The following is a 22,519-nucleotide window of genomic DNA, read 5'->3' as shown; positions in this document are numbered from 1 at the left end:
CTTTCATATTTGCACCAGCGTCTCACAAAACACAGCTGCCTTCACAAATGGCTCCAAGCCCTCGGCAGGGAGAAGCCGCCAAGCCCCACACCTGGCTGCCCTGCCACAACCTCACAGTTTTACCCACTGGCAGGGGCCAGGATCACACCACTTTGCAAATTCAGGGCACTGGTTGTAGCTATTGCGTATTATACTTGGTGTGGACTGGGGAACAGTCCCCCTCCCCTTGTACCAGCCAGCTTCCTTCTTTGGGTCTCTCCCTCCTGCCCAGCCAGGACCTGGGCAAAGAGCAAAATCAGCCCTCGAGCTCAGCTGCCTCGGTGCATCAGCTGAACCCCTCAGCCTCTTCCAGGGCAAGGTTTCATCTGCAATTTGCCCAGCAGCAAGTCACCCTTGCACACATCATCATTGCACCTGCAACTCCTCAGGCAAAAAGGTCAGTAAAGAAGTAAAAGCCAGGAGGCCTCATTGATGCTAGGAGTGGTTTTGAACAGTGGTTTCAAGCACACTTGTACCCTGCAGGCACAATCAGTCCAGTCAGCTTCTCCAGTCCAAGGCTTCTTCAGACCACAGTGATGACAAGTGATTCTTGCAGGAGCACCAGTCCCCATCTGTGACAGCATCAGCCCCAAGTGTAACGGCAGGGCACTAATTCCCAAGCTGCTTGCCTCCTACACTGTTTTTTGTACACTTGTGTGCATATATATCATATTCCTACCTGTGAAAAGATTGGTTTGTAGGTTGTAAATGGAATCCTCCCCTCCCCTTTAGCACCCATAACATCCTGTGGCAAGGAGCTCCACAGCTGTCCTACGCCCTGTGGATCACCCTCCCTTTGCCTTGTCACTGCCAGTTTATTCAATGGGAGAGAGATTAAACACAGGATCTCTTCAGGGCTCATCCACAGCTGCTCCGTGCAGCAGCCCTTTCAGCCTCAGCTCTACCACCCAAGGTCAAAACAGCAGGAGGCAGGTGCAGAGTTAAGACCATCCTCTTTCCCCAAAACATCACTTTATAGTTACTGCTCCCCCCTCCCCCAGCTTGGCTTCTTCCACACTAGAACTGTGTCTACAGAAAACAAATGCCAAGTGATGCTTTAAATGGAGATGAGCAGAAGGTCTGAGTCTTTCAAAAAGATGCAGACAGGAAAGTGGTCCCACCAGGACACATTGCTATTGCAGAGTAGTTATTTGAAACTGATGTAGACAGCAAAAGCCCAGTCAAGTGAGAGAAAAGCATGATAGGACAGAGCCATAAAATAGGATATAGAGCACAAAGACTGTTAGAAGGCTCTTGAAATAACTGGCCTCATTTCTCTACACATTGTTTTCCATCTTCCTGTGGGCATGAGTAGTGAGCTCAGCCTTGCTGAGTGCAAGTAGAGGGTCATGCCCAGCATCTGGAAATTAAAGGCTTCACCTTAACTCACTCTAAGGTACCCTATGCCAGCCTTGCTTCCCCTCCAGCTGAAGCACCTAACTGGTGAGCTGGGAAGGGCTCAGCCTGCTCTTCTCACCAACCCCTCCCACAGGAGAGTAGCAAGAGCTTTAACGCACTGCCCTCCCCTCCACCCTTCCACAAAGGTTTTCACATGCCCAGGACAGGGCTGAAGGACTACGCTCATTGGAGAGTGATCAGATCCAGCAGCATTCCTGCCACTGCAAGCAGCTTCAAGAAAAGCAGAGGGATAGCTGCCCTACTACAGTTTTGGGTCAGCCAAGCAAGCAGGGCCTGCTCAACCCACTCCTGAAAGCCATCTGGAGGGCACAGACTTCATAGTAAGGAGGAAGCACAAACATCCTTCAATTAGCAGGCACTGGCTTGCTAAAATGGCAACTAGACAGAGGAAAGAAAGCATGTTAGTGAAGGAAAAAAAAAGAGAGTCAGAAACAGGAGTAAACAAGAAGGTTTGTTCTTGTTAAGTTTATTGGCATCATGTTTGTCTCTTTACATAAGAGCTCAGCCTACGTACTAGAATGTAGACCTCTGGAAAACAGGTAGAAGGGCTCCATTTAAGCAAGCTACAAACGCAAGAACAAATACCAGGAAGAAAGGAAGAGAGGAAAGGGACTAGATTGCCAAGTTTTTCCATACCAAAAATCCAGATTAGCAGTCAGTAAGAAGAAAGGGAAGATCATAGTCCAGGTCATTCATCAAGAAACAGCTACCACAACCCAGATGGGAGAGGAGCTCCTTCCACAGTACAAAGAGCCACTGGGACACCTCAGCTCTGGCTTCTTCTCACACTCGCTCCAGGATGTTAGGAGTTAAGCAGTAGGGGAGGTGAACAAATGAGGTCATTTCATAGCTGTATTTAATTTTAAATCCAATAATCCAGTGTGCATATCAATGCTGTTATGCAAATCTGAGAATTTAGATACAAGGAAGCCAGACAGATTTTCCAGAAGATGAAGCCTTTTTGGCCTCAAAACAAGAAGGCTTACATAGTTCATCTCCACTGTACAGAATACTGCCTCTATCTGGACTTTGTGTTGCTAGCACGCTGCAGTTCACAAGTGTCCTCCTCACTTTCTACACAATCTGTGTTTCAGTACTTGAACATGTAATTCAGGAATTTTACACTAATTTATACATTTTTAATTGGTTGCATATATTAACATGTACTATAAGATTTTTCCTAAAGAAGCATTACATAATACATGGATACTGTAAAAAGATTTGATTAGTTAAAAGTAACAAGCATTAACAGAGATACATACAAAACTCAACCTAGTTGGACTGAGTGCTGAGCTTGCAATGAACTATGGGTAATCAGCCTTTCCAGTTGCAGCCTTCACAGGGGAAAACACGAGACAGTTAAAAATGTATGTAACTTGTTACACAGATTACCTGTAAACAGTTTCTCTCCATTGGACACCTGGAATTAGATTCAGTTCCAAACATACATAAGAGTTTCCATTTTAAACTAAGAGAAAGGTCTGTTACCATGAAGTGTGATGTGGATGGTGTGGGGACACGAGCTCTGAAGTACGGGACTCACAGATGCTCATGGAAGATGGGTGGATTTTGGCAGCTGGAGATGGAAATTTTTTTAAATTTCGTTTTAAACACAGAAGAGGGGCTGTGTGTTTGAAGGCCTAAGTGTGATATTCATTTGTGAAGGACTGTGCTCAACCCCTCCCTCTCCCCTCAGCAGCTGCAGCTCTCCGCAGAAGCCTTCACTCGGTCATTCTTGTCTAGTTTGATGGGTTCGGGGAATTCATTGTAAAGCTCCACTTCGGTTTCCTAGTGGGAGAGAAGGGAGGAGTTAGTGCCATGGCTCTATGGACAGCTCCTAGCATGCAAGGAGCCATTCTTGGCTGGGGAAAACCGTTGGAGAGCCCACAGCTGCCCACAACAGCTGAGCTTGGCAGGCAGGACCAGCACTGACAGAGGGCAACCACTAGCCCTCTCCCTACCTGTTTAAGTGCATTTCGTGCAATCGTCTGGAAAGCTTGTTCCACATTAATGGCCTCCTTGGCACTGGTTTCAAAGTAGGGGATGTTGTTTTTACTGTAGCACCAGGCTTGCGCCCGTTTTGTGGTGACCTGGGTAGACAAAGAGCAGCATCACCACCTTCAGCTACACAGGAAGGGGGTTTTATTTCCAGGGCAAGGCCAGAGACTGCTCATATCCAACCTCAGCTAAGACAGCAGATCTGACCTCATCAAAACTACAGCCTTGATAGAGAGCACAGGAGACTGGTGCCCACCACCAACTACACTCAGCCCCAGTGCAGGGAGCACCATGCCTGAGGAAGATGAGGGCACAGACTGCTCAGGCATCCGCAGAGCAGGAACTTGCTCCCATAGGAGTTTCTCAGCAATTCTGAAGGAGGAGAATCAGCTCCTCTCCTTGCACCTACCCAGGAAGCTGCTGCAATCCTTCCACCAGTGGGCAGGAGCATGCTGTGCACAGGGGTTTGATGTCTCCAGGCAGGAGAAACTCTTCCCCAGTGGCACACAACAGCTGAGCCACACTCAGGCACCTCCCACTCCCGTTTCTCAGATAACCCTCCTGTATTCCTTCAAGGTCTCCCACTCCAGCAATTTCTTAAGAGGAGGCTAGCAAGTCCCAGTACTCACTTGTCTGTTTTCTAGGTCAATCTTGTTTCCCAGCACAACAAAAGGAAAGTTCTCAGGATCCCTTGGACTGGCCTGAATGAGGAATTCGTCCCTCCAGCTGTCTAGGGTTTTGAATGTGTTGGGGGCCGTGACATCAAACACCAGCACACAGCAGTCTGCTCCCCTGTAGAAGGCAACTCCCAGAGACTGAAATCGTTCTTGTCCTGCTGTATCCCATATCTGGAGCAAAAGACAAGGCAGATAAGCCAGCTCTACTCTGACACAGTCAGTCCACAATTAGGGCATTCATTTCAAAACTCCCCAGCAGGCATCTACAGCCCCCAGCTAGACAGAGAGGAGCACCTAAAGGCTTGGGAATTTCTGTAGGCACTAAGTATCAAGAGCTAGAAACACCCTTCTAAAGATAGCTAACTCTTTTTGTGTGCAGCCTCAGCAAGGGAGATATCCTTCTTCTGGGCAAGCAGGACTTTGGTATTAGGGTCAGCAGGTGACCTGCCTGCAGTGCTTGGGTGCACTTGGGTACCAGCACAGTCCAAACACTCCTCTGATGGCTGCAACAGGGCTTTTGCTGCCTTGCAGTCAGTTTCACCATACAGAGATGGAAGCTTCAGATACAAGACACTTAAGCAGACTGGCAGGTTAACATTGTACCCACAGGACTCACAGCAGCACGAATAGTTGACCTAAGGAGTCCTTTCCCAGCCCTTTCCAGTTACTGAACACTAGGGAAGTGCATCTTTCTAACAAGATCTAGTTTACTGACAGTACCAAATGCTGGTTTTTAAACTGGGCCTGACAAAGCTGCTCTTAGCTGAGCCCAAACTGATCTTTGCCTTCCCTTGTTCAGGCCATGCACAGATTTGTAGAGAAGCCCAGCAGCACCTATGGCCAAGACCTGTTCAGTGCAAACAAGATTCACACCCAGTACACTGACCCCTGCACCACTCTGGACTACACTGGAGCAGATACTTCCACTTAAGTGTGGCCTAGGCAGCCAGGCACCCCTTGCAGCAGAGAGCAGTCACTCCTTACCTGCATTGTCACTAGCCTGTCATCCACCATGACCTCTTTTGTCAGGAAGTCTGCGCCTATCGTGGCCTTGTACTGGTTACTGAATTTCTTGTTCACATACTGGTTCATAAGCGATGTCTTTCCCACCCTGTACAGAAAGACAAAAAAGACTAGGTAGGCTGTTTCTATAACAGTGTTTGAATTAACCACCCTGAACAGAACATCCCAGTGCCCTTTGCCTTCCACCATAGCTTCCTGGCCTTTCAACCAGGGAAAATGCACCCACCTCTGCAAGAAGGGGCTTTTATAGAAACAGATGCTGAGGCAACATGCTGAGTAAGAGCATTAGCTACCTAAGGATACAAAGGATTACAATCTTTAGAAACCTTGTTTCCCCACCAGTAATCTGATCCTCAGTAAGGAGTATGTATCACATTATGATCATGAGGGCAGTTTTGGAATAACATGAAGTGCCCCAAAGAAACCCACCAGAAACAGTCATCTTCAGCCTCTGCAGGAGGAGGAGGTGGAAGAACAGACAGTCTCAGCTAGCAACAGCTCACATACACATCTGCTAGGCACCCAGAAGTGGAGATCTTCCCCAGAGAGCCAGCTTAGAGGCTCACATGCCCTCTCTGTGGCTGAGAAACACTCCCTGATCAACAGCTTGCTGGGCACAGTGGTATAAATAAGCCTTATGTCATGGGAATCAGGTTACAGCCTGCACCACAAGTAACCTGTAACAGCTGAGCAGACTCCTTGCTAAACAGCACAGAGCAAAGCCTTTCACTCTAAGGGGCAGGCTCTAGCCAGATCAGACAGAAGCTAAGCAGATGGCTCAGTATAAACTATGTCTGACAGAGACAGAGTTTTAAGAAGTCACCTAAGATTGCTTACTAGCAGGTTTTTTCTTTTTTTTCTTTTTTTTTTTTTTAAGTGAAATGCACATTTCAACACCACATGTCCTCCTTGCAGAAATTCGGCTATTCAGTTCTGCTACTGGAGTGGCCTGCCCACCAGATTTCCCCTGTTTAATATTGTGGCAGGACTTCAAGATACTAAACTGTGGGGACACGTTCAGGACAGAGGGTAGTGAAGAGTTATTAAAGCTATAAGGTAACACAACTATTTGGGGCTGTAAAATATCTCCTCCCAGCACTGCTGTTTCTTACAGTGCATCCAGGCTTCTACTAGCCAAGAACACCACTCCAGGTAGGTGCAGATTGGCAACTTAAAGGCTCCTTCACTTACCCAGAGTCTCCAAGGATGATGACTTTCAGTAACACTTTCTTCCTAGAAGTCATCTTTTACACTAGAAAGGAAGAGCAACAATCCCATCAGACACCATTAGCATGTTATTCCTCAAGGCAGAAAGCAGCAAGTTTGGAGTCTGAGAAACCTGACTCCCAGCAAAAGGAACCAGCAAAGGGCAGGGCCCAGCACTCCTGAAACCAGACTCCTTCAATTCAAGGCTACACCTGAGCACTAACCAGGTGTTTGTCCATTTCATAGGCAGGGCCATGTCAGACCAGTAGCAGCAACTTAATACCAACAGGTAGATGAGCCAAGCACTTGTCCTTTACAGTACCAAGTCCATTTTGGACCCTATTTCCAGGCCATTTTGCGGCCTACTCACCTAGGCCATCTCCCCTAGCCTCACTGGAGGCAGTGCAGTAAAGCATATCAGCTCCCAACACAGACCAATTCTTATACATGCTACTAAGTGAGATGTAAGCCAAGATGTGTCTAATACCACACTCAAGCTTTTTGTATGCTGTTCAGTAGTTTCCCAGTGGAAAAAAAATAAAACAAAAAATGAACCTTTCAGGTTCAGCAATAGCTTTCTCTAGCAGCTGTGCTTTGTGAAAGTGTTGAGTCCCAAGGATACACTGTAGTTGAAGCAGTCACAACACAACAACACAGGCCAGCTGAACAGCTGAATTACAAGGCAAACTGCTACCAGACTCCACAGCTTTGCTGAGAGCTATGAAGCTAACTACTGCCACCTCACCTTTGGTGGAAGGACAAGTAGACTACAGCAATAAATCTCACAACATTCAGTCTATTGCTCTGTCAGATGACGAGTTGTTTGCTCCATTGCATCCTGCCATGACTCCAGTCCACTTTATAGGCAGGTGGCTCTGAATGGGCCACTAATGGTCCATCCAATTAGCAAGAGAGAGATTTGAACTCCAGAGATCCACACTCTTACTTGCTCCCAGGTCTCCTTCAGATTGGTGAAGAAGCTAGAAGTACATCAGCTGCAGCAGCCCTGAATACACTTCTGGATGTGCTTTAGCACAGTGAGAGCAAGTACAAAGTCTTGCTATTAGTGGCTGAGCATGCCCTTCTTACCATGAGGCCCTTCTCCCCACCTCTGGGGAATGGATGGGACAAACCATTCTTAGGTGCTCAGGCTTGATCAGATAACAGACCCTGGTTTGGAACTGACCTCGTCCACAACACAAGGAGACTCCTTGGCTTTCCCTGAAGAGCCCTGCAAGTTCTGTATAGCAAGAAGAGCCGGAAGACAGTTATAGCTGTGCTACTTGAGTTCAAAGACCCTTTGACAACAGGCTTCATGTATTAAGCCCTTATATAGGGACTTGGTTACCCTAAAATTCCCATCCTGCTACACTGCATTCATTGCGCCACACAACTCCTACTCTTCAGGAGCTATTCCTGACTTTCACAGCTAAGGAGGCCTTCACTTCTACAACAACATGGATATATACATCTTCTGAGCAGCTTGGTCCTATGCATTTCCTGGGATACACAACAGTCTCAGCTGCTAGATAACTGCAACCCACTTCATCCCACTACTACAGGAGGTAACATGCTCCAAGCTGTAGAAGCCTCTTACTAGATGCAGAGTCCAGTTGCAAAAGGTCTTAATCATCTCAAGCTTTGAGTGTTAAAAGACATGCAGTCTTTTAGACTTTGCCATCAGTGAATGCTGCAGACACTGAAAAAGCCCTCCTGAGGCTGACATAGGTAGTGGTGCACTTTCAGCCACACCTTGTTGGACTGCACCCACCTCATGCATCTAGTGATACATCTAGATGGGAAACACTGTTGAGAAGATAACAGCCAGAGGCTGTTGAGTGAGCAGCAGCAGCGACAGGCCACCCACAGAGCTCATGCTATCCTTAGTCGGGTGTTAACAGATGCCAGAGAGCCTGCACAGGACAGTTTCTCCAAGTGTAAGCACCTCTCTTTTCCAAGGCTGTCTATGCTGGACTGCATTGCTCAATGATCCAAATGGCAGCCCAGCTATACTACCAAAGATATAGCCAGCTGAAAGTTGTCAACAACCCCACCATTTAGTACTGCTTCTGCTCTTGCCAAGATCCACACTCTATAGCTTGTCTCCTCTACAGCCATGGGGAGAACAGTCCATGTAAGCTCCTTCAAGCAGACGGCACCTCCTGTGTTTTCAAAGCACATAGCACAAGTGACACATGCTAGCCAAGCCAGAGACTCTTGCAGCACAATCAGCCCAGATGGAGCAAGAAGCAAGTGAGCAGAGCTTTGAAACAGCTTAAAGACAGCTGTGTACACTGAACTGTCATGGAAAACATCTTTATAGGTTCAGGTTCATCGTGAGAGTCACCTGTTTTCCTCAAGACAGAGGAAAACAACTCACCCTGAAGCAACTGTGCCAGAACCCAGCATGTACTGCTTCTATTTTCCTCTGAGTGTTTTCAGTATTGCTTGCCACTGGCTGCTGCAGCTTACTGCTTCCTGGTATTCGAAGCAGCTTTGGACAAGCTGGCATTAGTTCTCATGCTCAGGGAGGGATTTGCAGAGCCCTAAATTACAACACTAAATCACACTGGGTGCTTAGCACCCAATTTCAACACAGCCTGAAGTCCCACTATGAAGGGAGGGGAAACTGCTCCGTCAAGTCTCATTACCTTGGAAGTAGCTCAGCTGAGCAGCCACCTGCAGACATGGGAAGGAAGTCTGAGTCAGACCTGACACTGTCTTCTTGTCATAGCTGACAGGCTACCCCATCAGTGTGAAGGGCTATTACTGCCCCATGAACACCGGTCAGGTGAGACACTCAGCTTCCATCCCAGGTTATGCAACGGATATGAGCCATAGCACAGAAAAAGCTGCCTCAGCTTGGTATTTGGTTTGGGCCATGAGACAGTGAGGAACTCCAGTCCTGCCAAGGGCCAGCAGTGGACAGTGCCCAGAGTTTCCCATCCCTGTTCTACTAGGCTTGATCAATGCTGCTCTGAAGCCCAGTCAGTTGATGCACCAAGCCCTCTTACTAATCTTCTCATTACAGGTATAAACAGACTAACACTTCAGCGTTATTCTTTGCCCAGTACAAGAAGGAGACCTTGCCTTTGGAGAGGCACATCTCCAGGTCTTAGAGGAAGCACCACCTTTACTATTTCCTTTATTTTTACCATGTTCTGTGTGGCCAAGCAGGTCTCCAACAGCAGCTCCAGCTTTAAGGCAGCTATTTGTGCTAGACAGAGGTCTGACTGGTCCTAGCAAGATCTTCAATCTAGATGGATTGAAGACATCCCCATTATCTTAACTGGGGTTTTCTTATGAAGCAGCCCAAAGGGTCAAACTACTCCAAGGACAGGACACCATGCCTCTTTCAATGTTTGCTTCCAGCCACAGTGCTTTTAACAAGCTGAGACACTAGCAGTGAAAGACACTAGTGCTCTCTGAAGGTCCTGTAAGCAAAGCCTTACTACAGTCTCCTTAACACCATGCAAAGGATTTTGGTGACTTCAGTTCATACTAAGCCAACAGCAAATACAACATGTTCATGGCAGAGGATGCTTCCACACACTGCAGTTCAAGTAAGCTCAGAAATACCTCAGTTGATCCTGGTTACAGCATGCCATTTGCTGTGTCAGTAGAACAAGGCGCAACTAACCAACCCTGGGCCAGGTTCAGTACTCAAAGATTTGCTTGCCTGAAGTCAGAGGCAGTTTATGATTATTCCCTTGTTAACACAGGCTGTTTCTCACATTATATGGCATCGAGTAGGTTGATTACTGCCTCCTGTCCCAGAAACGGAGCCCACATACATGCTCTAAGCTACATAGATCTCATTTCTGGTAAACCTTGCTAGTAAAAAAAAAAATCTAAGGGAGACAAAGAATATAGCTTTAGCTCACAGACAAAGCAAGTTTGAATACCTGAAGGCACAGTTCTCTCACATGAGGAGTTTCTCCAGTCACACCTGCAAGAAACATTAAATTACTGAGCTAAGCTGAGATACAGGCTGCACAAGGGTTTCCCCAATGCTCTTGCAAAGACCAAGCTCAGCTTGAGTTGAGATCAAAACTGTGATAGTGGTGAGTCAGTGGTATCCAAGTCTAAGACTATTTTGCACCTATACATGCAGCTTGTCTTGCTTTATGATATTTGGTATAATTACTCTAAAGCAGCATCCTGTAAGAGTCACATAAGCCCTTAAGATGGCAGTGTGCGAGCTCACACAGGGCTCAGATCCAGTCCCAGGAGCATTTCTGAACAAACACTTCCTTTTTTAGAGATATCATGAAGAAAAACCTGTTTGTTAAGATTTGATCCAAGACATCAGTTCTCTTTTACACTGTGTGAAGTCTCTTGGAGCGAGGTCACCTGCATGACTGCTCAGAACACAGCCTACCAGCACACCCAGCTAGCCCTGCTCAGCAGCCATCAGGAATTTTCTGTCAATCAGGACACCAGTCAGAATCATTCCTCCTCCTGGCTTAACTGGTGCCAAAGGAATGACACAGCTGCCTTTAATACTGGAGAGGAGTCCTTCCACTCAATTTTTAATGCCTATCCATTTAAGCAAACAAGCCATTAACAGTATGTTGACCCTCATGAGATTAAGCCTGGTATAGCATGCTCTCTCCCATAGTATTACCTTTCTAACACTGGCCTGCTGGAGTAGCAAGGGAGAACCCCTAACATCTGACCTGCAAGTGTTTCTGGCTTAGCTGATCTGAAATGAAGAGTCAAAAACTGTCCTATGACACTCCATAGTGCTACAGCTCCTCAGATGCAAAAGCAAATAAAGCCTATGCCAAATCTAATTAGGCTTCCCTTCTTGCTTCAGAGTACATTACAACTGTCCTTTCACTTGCTATATTAAGACAGCAGCTTTAACTCAAAGCAGAAAGGGATGGTTAAGGATTCCTTAGAGATGTTCACGTGTCAAGTCACAATGCAGGCATTTTAGTATTAATTAGGTTGGTAAAAGCAAAGAACAGTAGGAGCTTGCATTGCTGGCCCACCAGATCTCTTGGATTAGCTATCCTTTAACAGAAGTAGGCCTTGCGATAGGAACACCCTGTTAAGTTGCTCATGCACAGTTTTAGTATGGTAGCTAGCCTTGGGGGGGAATCTCACCTCCATGGAAGACAACTGCTCCTTAAGCAGTGGCATACACATACCAGTTTTGAACCTGTTGACAAGCTGCTGGAACAGTCCTTACTGTTGGAGCTTTGCTATTAAAAAGTTCAAGTCACAATCCTAACCAAGAACCAAAGCATGTTTATGCAGAGGCTAGAAAAACTGGTACATTTGACCAGGAGCTCTCTGCTTTTGCATCTGCCAGTCTGCCATCTGCACCTTCTGCTAGAAATAAGCTGAACACTGAAGCAAAATTGTCAGATTACACCTCTCACCTTGTGTCCTTTGCCAGGGATATTTAACACTATGCCAACAGGGCACAAAGCAGTAGGTAAGCAAGCATCAAGCAGAGCTAAACTCACTGCTGGACTTATGAATACCTAGTTCTGCTCCCCTCTCCCAGCAGGCAGCACATGAGTAAAGTAGGCGTTCCACAAAAGGGCACATTTGAACCTGAAGCACTGTAGGTCTGTTCTGGGCGCTGTGGCTGATAAGCAGAGCATTCACTTCCCCACTATATCACAGGACCTTTAGGAAAAACACCTAACCTTGAGAAACCCAATATGGATAGAGCTGTACTCCATTAGGGGATACCACACACTGCAGTGGGCTCACCACACTGACCAGACTGAGCAGAAGACAGCCACACCTGAACACTGGAAGAACTTTCTGCCCTGAAATGCAGGAAAAGTGTCCTAAAATGCAGATAAGTGCATTTCCGACACAGAAACACCACCTCTGCTCACTGTTCTCTCACATGGAGGAGGCTGCAAAGCATTAAGTCTCTGTACTGCACTAAAGAGTTATTTTTATTCTCCCCCTTCAATGGTTCTGCATTTCTTCAAGGAAACTCAAACTGGAAGAATGATTCAGGACCAGCTCAGTCAGACTGAACCAGTTTCTTCCCAGAAGTAGCAAGCTCCCTAGCATGTTTAGCACCTCAGGGGGTTATGTCTGCTTAGACCTTCAACCACTGAAATAAGATGCTCACTGGATGTTTGTCCTGTTCTTACAGTATCAAGCACACCGGACTGGCACATATCACTTGCCCCATGGTCACGCTGTACCCTGCCATGATTTATCAAGCCAAGTTTAGTAGTAGACACATGAATTTGTTCCAGTTTAGCTACCCTGAAAATGCAAGGCCTCATCCTGAGGAAAGGCAGATAGTCTGCAATTGTCATTAGTTGACCAGGATCACAGTTTCCACTTGCAGAGCACCCAAGTGGTCCAGACACCCTTTGTAATGAAGCCTCAATCTCCAGTTGCAGCAGGAGCTCAAGGTGGAGCTGAACAAATTTTACCAATACCATTTAGTAACAACAGCTTAGTTCCAACCACCTGGTCACACAGACATTGCTAACCAGGTGTCTGCTAATGCAGAGCTACAAGTGACAGCCTGAGCAATTCAACATGTGTGCCTACCTAGGACCTGCAGATACCAACCTTTAACATCTCTCACTTCCATTCTCCTGCAAGTGACAACAGCCCAGGAACAGAGCAAAAGCCGCATCCTTTCATCTGGGAAAAAGCTGAGCACCAGCCAAAGGACAATCATCAGGGGCTGTTACCTTCATATGAACACGGCTTAAGAGGTGCCAAGTTGCCTTTAAGGAATAAACTAGAAATAAGTCTGCCTTTGGTTTTTTTGTTGTTTTTTTTTTTTTTGACTGCTACAGAGCCTGCATATTCTCCTTACCAAACCTGAGTGCTCTACAAGTGGACAAGTACCTAGTGTCCTTGCACTGAGGACTGCTACAGAAGCACATGAAGTTCTAACAGCAAGTTGAGTCTTGCATTGACAAGGGCTGCACAAGCAGGACAGTACCCTCTTCCACTCCCATGATAGGTCTACTAGGAGCTCAGCTTCCCCAGCTGGCTGGAAGATCTCATCTAGGAAAGCCTCACTTCTAGTGGGGACATGTGCTGGCTTTGTGCCTAAAAAGTAAATTAGGAACATCTTGCCATTTGGGTTGACAACTTGCAAGAACTGCTCTCTGTAAATAGGTTGCTTTTTAGGGCAACAGGCTCCTACAGTCCATACAGTCAGAGGTGCTTTAGAGGTGCTTTCAGGCCTCACTGATGCACCACAGAGCAGCAGTCAGTTAAAGCAAAGCCCACATCAAAAGCAGCTGGCAAGATATTCTTGTGACAGTTTCACAGAAGGGTACACTCTAGATGCTGCTGTATCAGTAGCATTTCAAAACTGCTTTCCACCTCCTTCCTCCTCACACATTTATGTTGCTGTTCTAACCAACATATTCCCTCCTGCTGGTACACAGCCAAGAGCTCAAGTACAGCTCATCGTTCCCTCCTCAGGAGGAGCAGCTAGGCTGCCTGCTACTTACTGCAGTTTCACCAAGAGCAGGCTTCTGTCCAGTTGGTGCCTTTCCCAGCCAGCCCTGTGAGGCAGGAATTACCTCTGTTCAGGGAGCTGGGAGCCTCAGCTACAAATTAATTTTTGATAGCTTGTGTAAAACATTATATTGCAAGTTATCAGGTGTAGGTATGCTGTCCAGTGTCTCCCACCCCCACCTGTGAGTCCTAAGCCAAAAGCTTCACCTTCTTAAAGAACAGCCTAGAGCTTTAGACGCTTGCTAGCACACTGACATGGCTTAGATCAAACTAAAATCTTAAAACATGTTTCAGTATCCCAGAGGAACTGCCTTTTTAGACTACAGCTGCCTGCAGTAAGTTTCCACCTCATTTTGAGGGTGGAGTTGCAGCCTCCAGTGCTGGAGGAGCTGCTCTAGGACCAAGTGAAGCTCAGGAACCAGGCAGCAGCAGCCAGCTACAGCTCAGCAACATGGCTTCAAGTTCAGTTCATTGGCTGCTTCAATGTGAGAACCAAACTGATGTGGCATGGTGCTAATAGCTAACTGACCTGGTCTGCAAGCTAGCTACCAGATGGATATAGACACCAGGCCCACACACATACCCTACTGCATCTGTTCCTGGTAACATGCTCTTAAGACAGCTCAGTGCTAAAGGGAGAGAATGATGGGGCAACATACAGCTTGGGGAAACATGTAGGAAACCCAGCTGGAAAGCAAAAGCTTTGAAACAGTTGTGAGCAGAATAGGCTCTTGGTGTGATCAAGGAAGCTCCAGAGCTGGTGCTGGGGAAGACACTTCTTGGAGTGGCAACAAGGTTTTAGCTTGCCTCAGACATACCCTCAATCCCCAACTGGAGGCTCTAGGACACATCCCTGCTATGGGCAGGGGCTCAAAGAGCTCCTTGGAAGAAGATGCACCAATGGCCAGTTTGCCAGAGTCCAGATGACACAGGGAAGGCAGAAGCAATGCCACTAGTAGGAGCCATGTCTGCAGTGGAATCACAGGACTTGCACATGAGAAGGGGTCTGCCCTGCCTGAGGTCTCAGCTCAGCTACAGCTCAGTTAGGGCTGAGAGTACTGGGATTTGGAGAGCACTGCATTCCTGAGAGGCACTGATGCATATGATCAGTCAGGCTCAAAGCCTAAGTTCTCAAAGCCAAGTTCTCCAGTCCAAGCCTCACTGATTCACAGCCTTGTTACACCTCCTGGCATTCCTCCAGATCAGAGTTGTTTTATGCCTGCACAATGGTTAAATACTAGATGTGGAACTCAACAAGTTTCTTGTTCTAAAGCTGCCATCATGAATTGTGACTCCACCCTAGGAAAGTCCAGACTACGTAGGGCTAGCCTGCAACCCCACATCCAGGAAGGTATAAAGCTTAGAAACTGATCTTTACCAGTTTAGATATCACGGCAGCCACCTTCTCTCGAGGAGATATCATGCTGATCTGACTACATGGTTTGAGTGGGAGCAAAACAAGCACGGAAATGCATTTGCTTACAGTAGTACCAAGGCAGATGTGTCTCTGCATGTTTAGTCAGACCACCAGTGTGCATAGGAGCAGTGGGACAGGTATGGAGGTCATTTCTTGATGTCTACAGGAACACTGCTTTGCCTAGACTGCTGCTTAGCCCAAGATTACAGCAGCACATGTAAACTCTTCCAGGCGATAAACACCCTGAGCCAAAGGGAGGGAGGGGAGTGCAGGAAGTGTCCCTAGCAATGGACGGCCATCCTGGGTGGATCACTTTGCTCCTCAGGAACCCAAGGATGATCACCATCATCTCCACAGCAGGTATTTGGAAAACAGCAGCTGTGAGCAGGAAGGCCCTTTTAGAGCTAATGCCACACAGTAACAAGATCAGGATTCCCAGACAGAAAGCCAGTGCTGCTGAAGTGGTAGTCTTCAGGTTATAGGAAGACAGCTCCGTGAGAAACCTAGCTTTCAGTGAAGCTTGTGGGTATGGATGTTTCCAGTCATTAAGTTTTAGTCCACCAGTTCCTTCAGCAGCTGAAGAGCCCTTATACCACAGGATATCTTTCTCCCAGGAATGGGCAGACATATACAGAGCCTTAACAGGCTGATAGCAAGTGTCTGAAGATCTTCAGCTAGCCTTCTTTTGGCGGCTCAAGTTACATTGTCATTCAAGAACAAGTATTGCTGTGCCCCTACCTTCCAGGAGGAAGCAGATCCCCTGTAAATCCTACAGGATTTCAGGTAGTTCCCAGCTGATTTTCCCCAAGGATCAAGCTGTTACAAGAACAGGCATGCTTGCTTTAACACCCCTCCCCCTTTATCAGAGCAAGCTCAACTTCCCCTATTCTGCCCTGGGGGAGACAATCTCAGGATGTGGGAGGAGAGTTGAGCACATTGCTGGCTGCTGGGAGACACTAGGCAACAAGCCATGTGTCTTGACTAAGGGCCTTGCCTACGCAAAGCATTTCAGCTATACCAGTATAGCTTCATGTTGCCATGCCTCTACCAGAATGGCCTCCTTGGTGGAGAGCTTTCAAATCAAGCAAGACAAATCTTATACTAACTGGAACATAGCTATAGCATACAGCCTGGTTTATACAGTCACGTCTGTCAGCCTTTTGGCACACAGCCACCCAACCAGCAGAGCCAACCAACAGTTTCAGTAACCCCTATATGAATACCAATAGCCCAGCACAGTTCTCACATTAGGCCATCCCACTGAACACAATTCCCCCATTACTTTCTATAAACCAAGCACAGTGCCAGGAGCAGCTGTGTTTTAATCTTTGTGTCCAAAAGATAAGGCTGACCAATTAAAAATATTGCAAGTCAGCCAGGCCACTAAGAAACATTAAAGTTGTTAAATCCTGTCAGATATGGTAAAGATCTTTCAAGTACTCAAGATTAATTTCTAGTTTTGTCTACAGCTTCCTAAGGTTTCACACATTCCCATCATGCTTTCAGTTTTAGAAACACAGATTGGAGGAGTTAGATAACCTTTGCAGTGGTAAGCAAAGCACAGATCTTAGACCTTGTGAGTGGTAAACAAGCCTTGTTTATCCACTCCTGGCTGCTAGCTTCCCATCAGTTCCTAGAGGCTGGGCAGGAAAAAAGCAACTGAAGGGAGACTTTGACCAGGGTTCAGGCCTTCAAGTCAAATGATGGCCCTCAGGAAGCCTGACAGACCCTGTAGCTTACATCTGAGATTCAGATGCAAGACTGAATATTGTCTCTCCTTCAGCAACAGGAGCTCGATAGAAGAGATAGGACAAATACCAATGGGAGATCCTACCACCAGACACGTAGATGTGGAGAAGTACAAGACCAACACTAATGGCAAAAACCTTACTCCTGTACATCTGTTCCAGGAGGTCCTGTTCTCAGTAATGAGTGTTCTAGAGAGGAGGCTTCCTCTAGGGACAGGTTGCAATCTAAGAACTAAACCTTGATCTGCAAGCAGAACTCCAGATCCCACACACTCAGTACCTCTTACTATGCTAATGCAGTTTGCAGAGCAGGAAGGACAAGTATTTCAGTACCAGTCCCAGGATGGGAGTGTAATAGGTCGCTTGCCATGACAGCTGAGTCGGTCCCTAACAAGGAATTCCTACTGTGGAGACTCTGTTTCAGACTGACATTTCATACCCTCATACCTCTAACACAGATCCTGCATCAATACTCCACCAGCTCAGCTATCCTCTTGATGAAGCTCCACAAAGGACCAAAAAAGCCTCACTGAAGTGACATGCACGGTGAAATTAAGAGCATGGTGCTGGTAAACTGCATATTCTTGGGGCAGGGGGAGGGGGGGAGGCAGAAATCAAGCCTAGGCATGCCGCAGTTACAGCCATCTCACTGCTCATGCTTGAGACACTGTTACCACTGTGCCAGTTTGGACTTCAGATATCATTATCTGTGTCTGGGAGTGGAGAGGAAGAGCGAGCTACAGAGCCAAGTGACTCAGCCCTCTTGAGGGAGACAAGCACCAAGCAGGTTACTTTCAAGAGGATGCTGCTTCCCAGCTGGAGAGAGATCAAGGGTTCAGGACAGACTCATTAGATAAACTGGTAGCCCCAGCAACCAAGATCCAGGTACTCCAGCCAGGTAGCATCTGAAGGCAGCTCCAGCTGCCTGCCTTCACTTCTGTCCACCACTTCGCTAGTCTAGTTGTCTGCCAAGTGACCAAAATTACAGTATGCAGTGATACAAGACAGACTCCAGAAAAATACTGTTTTCTTAACTGACAATATAAAGATCTACTCAATTTCATTTAGGCATTTCTGCTTGAAACTCATGCAAGTACCATTAGATACAATTAGTCACCTTAAGTTGGCATTTCAAGTAGTTATGGAGAGACAAGAGCAAATCACTCACTACATCAAGTGCCTTTAAATTATATAAATAGGAATCTGTGCCACAAGTTTACACTTCAATCCCATCTCAAAGGCAGTGCACTCCCTCCTGAAGTTTCACTGCCCTGTGAAAACAGCCACGGCCTCAAGAACAGGTTCCCTAGCAAGAGAAGTCAAGGCTATTTGAAATCAGCTGTAAATCAACACACTCCAGTGGCCTTGACAAGTTTGCTTCCCTCCCAGTCACTGACCGTGAGTTAGCAACAGCAGTGTTGACACAGCTTCCCCCATGGACAGAGCGCTCATTGCTGGCACTAGAGAGGAGGAGCAGTCTCACAGGAACAGCGCTAACAGCAACAATGACATCACCACGGCAGATCTCCACCGAGCAGAAAATGCAGCAGCACACCGGGTTTGAGCGCTGCATCCCCGCGAACAGCGCACAAAAGCAACAAGCACGCTGGAAGCCAGAGAGCAACCATGTGATAGAGGGGTATCCCTTCACTGTCTGCTATTTCTGAACAGCACATGTGGAGTCACTGACCTTGGGCACTCATTTGGAAGTTTTATTCAAGGCGCACTGAAAGGGAAATACGATCTTCAACAGAGCAGCTAACTGCAGACCTGAAAATGGTACATTAACTATTGTCATTCAATTAATTATCCATACCTAATTCAGTTTTGATAGGCACAGCTCATGTTTGGATTGTCAGTGCAGAAAGTGACCCTTTTATCCTCACAATCTACTGTCACAACTTAACTATGTCTGAAGGCAGACTGTTATACAGCAACTACAAGAGATCATTTTAGGAAGCTGCAGGGGGAAGCCAACTGAACTCCAACTCATCAGGCAATTAAACTGCAATTATCAAAACAATGCTGCGCAAGGATGAAGTACTTCAGCCTCCGAAGGATGCAGGATTGCTGTCAGACAAGCAGCATGCAAGCATGCTAGTGCCCAGCCAAGTTCAGCATTTAGGTAAGGTTTTATGTGGTAAGGTCTTAATCATGGCAACAAGCTTTAAATTACTCTACAGTTCTGCATGGGAATCTTAGGTCCGTCAGGCCCTAGTAACAAGGGCTTAAGAGCAGTTCAGGTCACAGCCAAGGAGAAGCCCAGAAGACGTTAGGGAACACTGGCAGCATGCAAGGTGAGGGTTCTGTACTTGTTTATCAAATGGTAATTTACTTCAGTTACTGAAGAAATTGCTATATTATAACAGCAGGGACAACTATCAGTAAGTATCTGCAAGCCCACACATCCACCAGTTTTAGAGAATGCAAACAGCTAAGCACCCTATTCCACAGCACTTATTCCCAAACCAGGGCTTGCCAGACACCTATCTCACGATGCAGCATTTAAAAATGCACCCTAATCAAGCACAAGCAATTTTGTTTACAGCCAAATGTTAAGTTCTGCATAAACTAGTCTCATTTTCACAGAGAAGTCAGACCAAAATCCCATACATGTTAGAGACAAAGCTATTTATAGTTTTGCACAGATGGTTTGATTGTAATTGTCATGTTTCCTCAAGGACAAGCTTTGCCAGAGATTTGGTCCAACAGGTAATTCACATAACCTTCCAACACAAGGTCTTAAAACAGGAGCTTCAAGAAGGTGCTGCAGAAATTGAATCCAGTAGCCCTCTTGCCCACAGGCATTCATTTTGGGTAGTAAACCAAGCAAAGTGGTATCTTCCCCAGATGATTTCAGAGGAGAGCCTATGGCAGAGCTTGTACATTTTCCACTTTCAGTTAAGGATTCATCAATGTTGTAATATGTTTGTGCTATTCAGTGTAGAGTTTGATTCACTGGCTTTGGTAGGAGTGCAGGGGTGCCTGTAATGTAGCCTCTGCAACACAGTTAAATTCTTAACTTGGCACTTTTGCCTTTTAAGCTACAACTCAGTGTGCCACATTGAACTATTAGTAGGGTATTTGAGGACATGGACCACTGCATGACACCACAGGGAAGAATAAAGTTTAAAGTAGCTACTGCCTTGCATCTTATCAGTTATACTTCTCACTGCAGGTTAGAAGAGCAAGAAACTGCTATTGGATTTTAAAAGTTTTCCTTATTGAGGGATCAGATTAACCCCATCTTACAGCTTTTCTACACCAGAAGTAGAGTATTAACATAATAGCACAAAAAAAAAAAGGGGGGGGCAGTACTTGAAAGTAACAGTATTAGAGCTGCTTTGGATTCTGAGGACTCAGGCCAGGCATGGTGGGTCTACTCATTAGTTCATGGAGGGCAAGTCATGTGTTCAGTCAGCTGTTGGAAGTCACAAGAGGGATAGGGGGAAAAAAAAAAAGAGACAAGTATACTTGTTCTTCCTGAATAAGTACAGCAACGAAGTCCCAATTATTTAACAAGGAATATTCAAATGACTCCACCCACTTTAACCTCAAATACAGCTCCTGAGAGAACAGGGTACATTGACTCCAGCAGCCCGGCTCTATTGGAAGCAGAGCAAGGCTGCAACTTCTATCATACACTACTAGTACCACTGCAGCCCATGAACATGGTACAGCTGCAAGTAAGCATGTAAGTCATAGCCAACCAAACACTGGGGCATAGCTGGTAACGCACCACTCCCCTAAAATGAGAGTTCTCCACTTCCCCCAGCCCCAATTCCCACATGGATACACAGAGTGTTAGGCACAGGCCAGAGCTGGCTGGTCAGCAGCAAGTACTGGAAGCTTTAAAGCTTCCATATTGGCAATTGTCAAAGAACAGCTTGCTTACAGTTGGGAGGACTTTGTTCTGTCATGTATTCTCAGTTTACATACAAAACCCCTCATACACACATATAACAACAGCTCTGCTTATCAGCAAGTATTTTCAGTTTTCAGGGAGATAATACTGAGAATTCCAGCTTTGACTCAAAGGGTTTGGAGTTACTAAGACAGACTCATTTCAGTGCTGCGGTTACCTATCATACTTCAGATTAAGACAGCCTTTTTACAGCTGTTTTACTACTAAAACAGTTCCTCTATTTACAGGGAAGACAGTGCAGTTGTGTTAAGCACAATGATTAGGGATTTCCATATTTATTAGTCTATATATACACCTAGAGACTAATAACGTATCTATCATTTAATTTACCTTATTATACACTCACAGCCAAAAGCACTTCCAACATCCACTCTAATACTTCTTAGAACTGACTCAGGCTTTACACACACTGCGAGCTACTTTCGCAATAACTGCCAGTCTGTTCAGCCGCCTGTTTTGTCACATTAATTGCTCCCAGGGCAGCCTGCTCATCATAAAAGCGATATCCACCGACCACCCAGAGCAGCATTTCACCACCCCAACCCAGCGCTTCCCCAAACACCAGCGCTCGGACCACTTTCGGCCACCAGCTGCCCCAAAGCCTCTTCACGCTTTGAGAGGAAGCTACGGCAGCACCGCCACATGTCACAGACAATACGCTCTCCTCCCCGGCAGGTACCACGTCGGGCCTCTTCAAACCTCTCAGGAGAGCAGGCTCCCACAAAGGCCTCGAGAAACGCGCGTCTCGGGGAAGGCCTGCGGGTCCCCACTCCCGCGGCGCTGCGCGGAGGAGCCCTTTCCCGGCGAGACCTCCCGTGGCCTAGCTCTATTGTTCCCGCAGAAACCACAGGCCGGGCCCGGCACGGCTCCGGGGAGCTCGGCACCCGGCAGCGCCGGCCGCCTGACCCCGCCACGGGGGCGGGCGAACGCCAGCCCTCCCCAGGGAGACAGGCCCCGGTGGCGGAGCCCGCCCGGGGAGCACGAAGGCAGCGCCACCCCCGCCGCCGCCCCTGCCTTGCGGGGAGGGCCCCGGCGCCCCCCCACCCCAACCCAACCCGACGCCGGGGAGGGGCCCCGAGCGGCGGCGCCCCCCGCCCGGCGACTCCTGCGGCCGGGGCGGAGCCGCCACCCCCGCCCTAGGCCAGGGACCCCCACCCCAGCGGCACGGCCCCGGCTCCCCGCAAGGCCTCACCTGGTGCGTGTGCCGCGGCGCCCGCCCGAGACTCGCTGCCACCCCCCCCGCTCGCCTCGGTCGGCTTTAATGGGCCCAACAGCCTCCCCGCTTTCACTTCCGCCTCCCCCCCGACAACTTCCGGTCACGGGGCCCGCCCGCTGCCCCTGACGTCAGCACGCCGCCCGGCAGCCGGCGGAGTAAGGGGGGAAGGGGAGCGGTGGGCGCGCGTCACGTGACCGCCGGCTCCCGGCCGCCATCTTGGGTCGCCGAGGCCGCGGCCGAGCCGCGCCCCGCACCGGCTTCGGGGCCCAGCGGCCTCCCCCGGGAACCGGGAGTTTACGCGGGGAGACGGGCCCGGCCGAGCGCGCCCATCGGGAGCCCAAGATGCTGCTCGTGGTACCACGCGGGCCGCCACGCCCGCCC

The 22,519-nt window shown here is 47.7% G+C and overlaps 1 protein-coding gene across 4 annotated transcripts; it reads right to left on the bottom strand.

Annotated features, from left to right (window-relative positions):
- Positions 1 to 1,890: 1,890 nt before the first annotated feature.
- Positions 1,891 to 22,262, bottom strand: RAB7A (RAB7A, member RAS oncogene family). 4 transcript variants are annotated; one of them, XM_075053581.1, is made up of 7 exons: positions 22,115 to 22,215; positions 10,268 to 10,311; positions 6,348 to 6,408; positions 5,118 to 5,244; positions 4,086 to 4,304; positions 3,420 to 3,548; positions 1,891 to 3,246 (listed from the first exon to the last, which is right to left on the bottom strand). In XM_075053581.1, exons 3-7 carry the CDS (start codon positions 6,398 to 6,400, stop codon positions 3,151 to 3,153), a joined length of 624 nt encoding a protein of 207 aa, XP_074909682.1. In that variant the 5' UTR covers positions 6,401 to 6,408; positions 10,268 to 10,311; positions 22,115 to 22,215; the 3' UTR covers positions 1,891 to 3,150. The 4 variants fall into 4 exon arrangements, with proteins under 4 accessions (XP_074909682.1, XP_074909681.1, XP_074909683.1 ...); XM_075053580.1 differs by lacking the exon at positions 10,268 to 10,311 and having other exon boundaries at positions 22,115 to 22,262; XM_075053582.1 differs by lacking the exons at positions 10,268 to 10,311; positions 22,115 to 22,215 and adding an exon at positions 18,395 to 18,541.
- Positions 22,263 to 22,519: the final 257 nt, after the last annotated feature.

The sequence above is a fragment of the Buteo buteo genome, chromosome 21, assembly GCF_964188355.1.
Source record: "Buteo buteo chromosome 21, bButBut1.hap1.1, whole genome shotgun sequence".
Lineage (NCBI taxonomy): Eukaryota > Metazoa > Chordata > Aves > Accipitriformes > Accipitridae > Buteo > Buteo buteo.
This window is presented reverse-complemented; position numbering and strand designations above follow the sequence as displayed.

Excerpts from the sequence above, each read along its gene's own strand:
- RAB7A (XM_075053580.1), bottom strand. The coding sequence starts at position 6,400 with ATGACTTCTAGGAAGAAAGTGTTACTGAAAGTCATCATCCTTGGAGAC. Across the intron at positions 4,305-5,117 it reads ACAGGCTAGTGACAATGCAG|ATATGGGATACAGCAGGACA; the intron begins GTAAGGAGTGAC and ends CTTTTGCTCCAG. Across the intron at positions 3,247-3,419 it reads CACGAAATGCACTTAAACAG|GAAACCGAAGTGGAGCTTTA; the intron begins GTAGGGAGAGGG and ends CTCTCCCACTAG.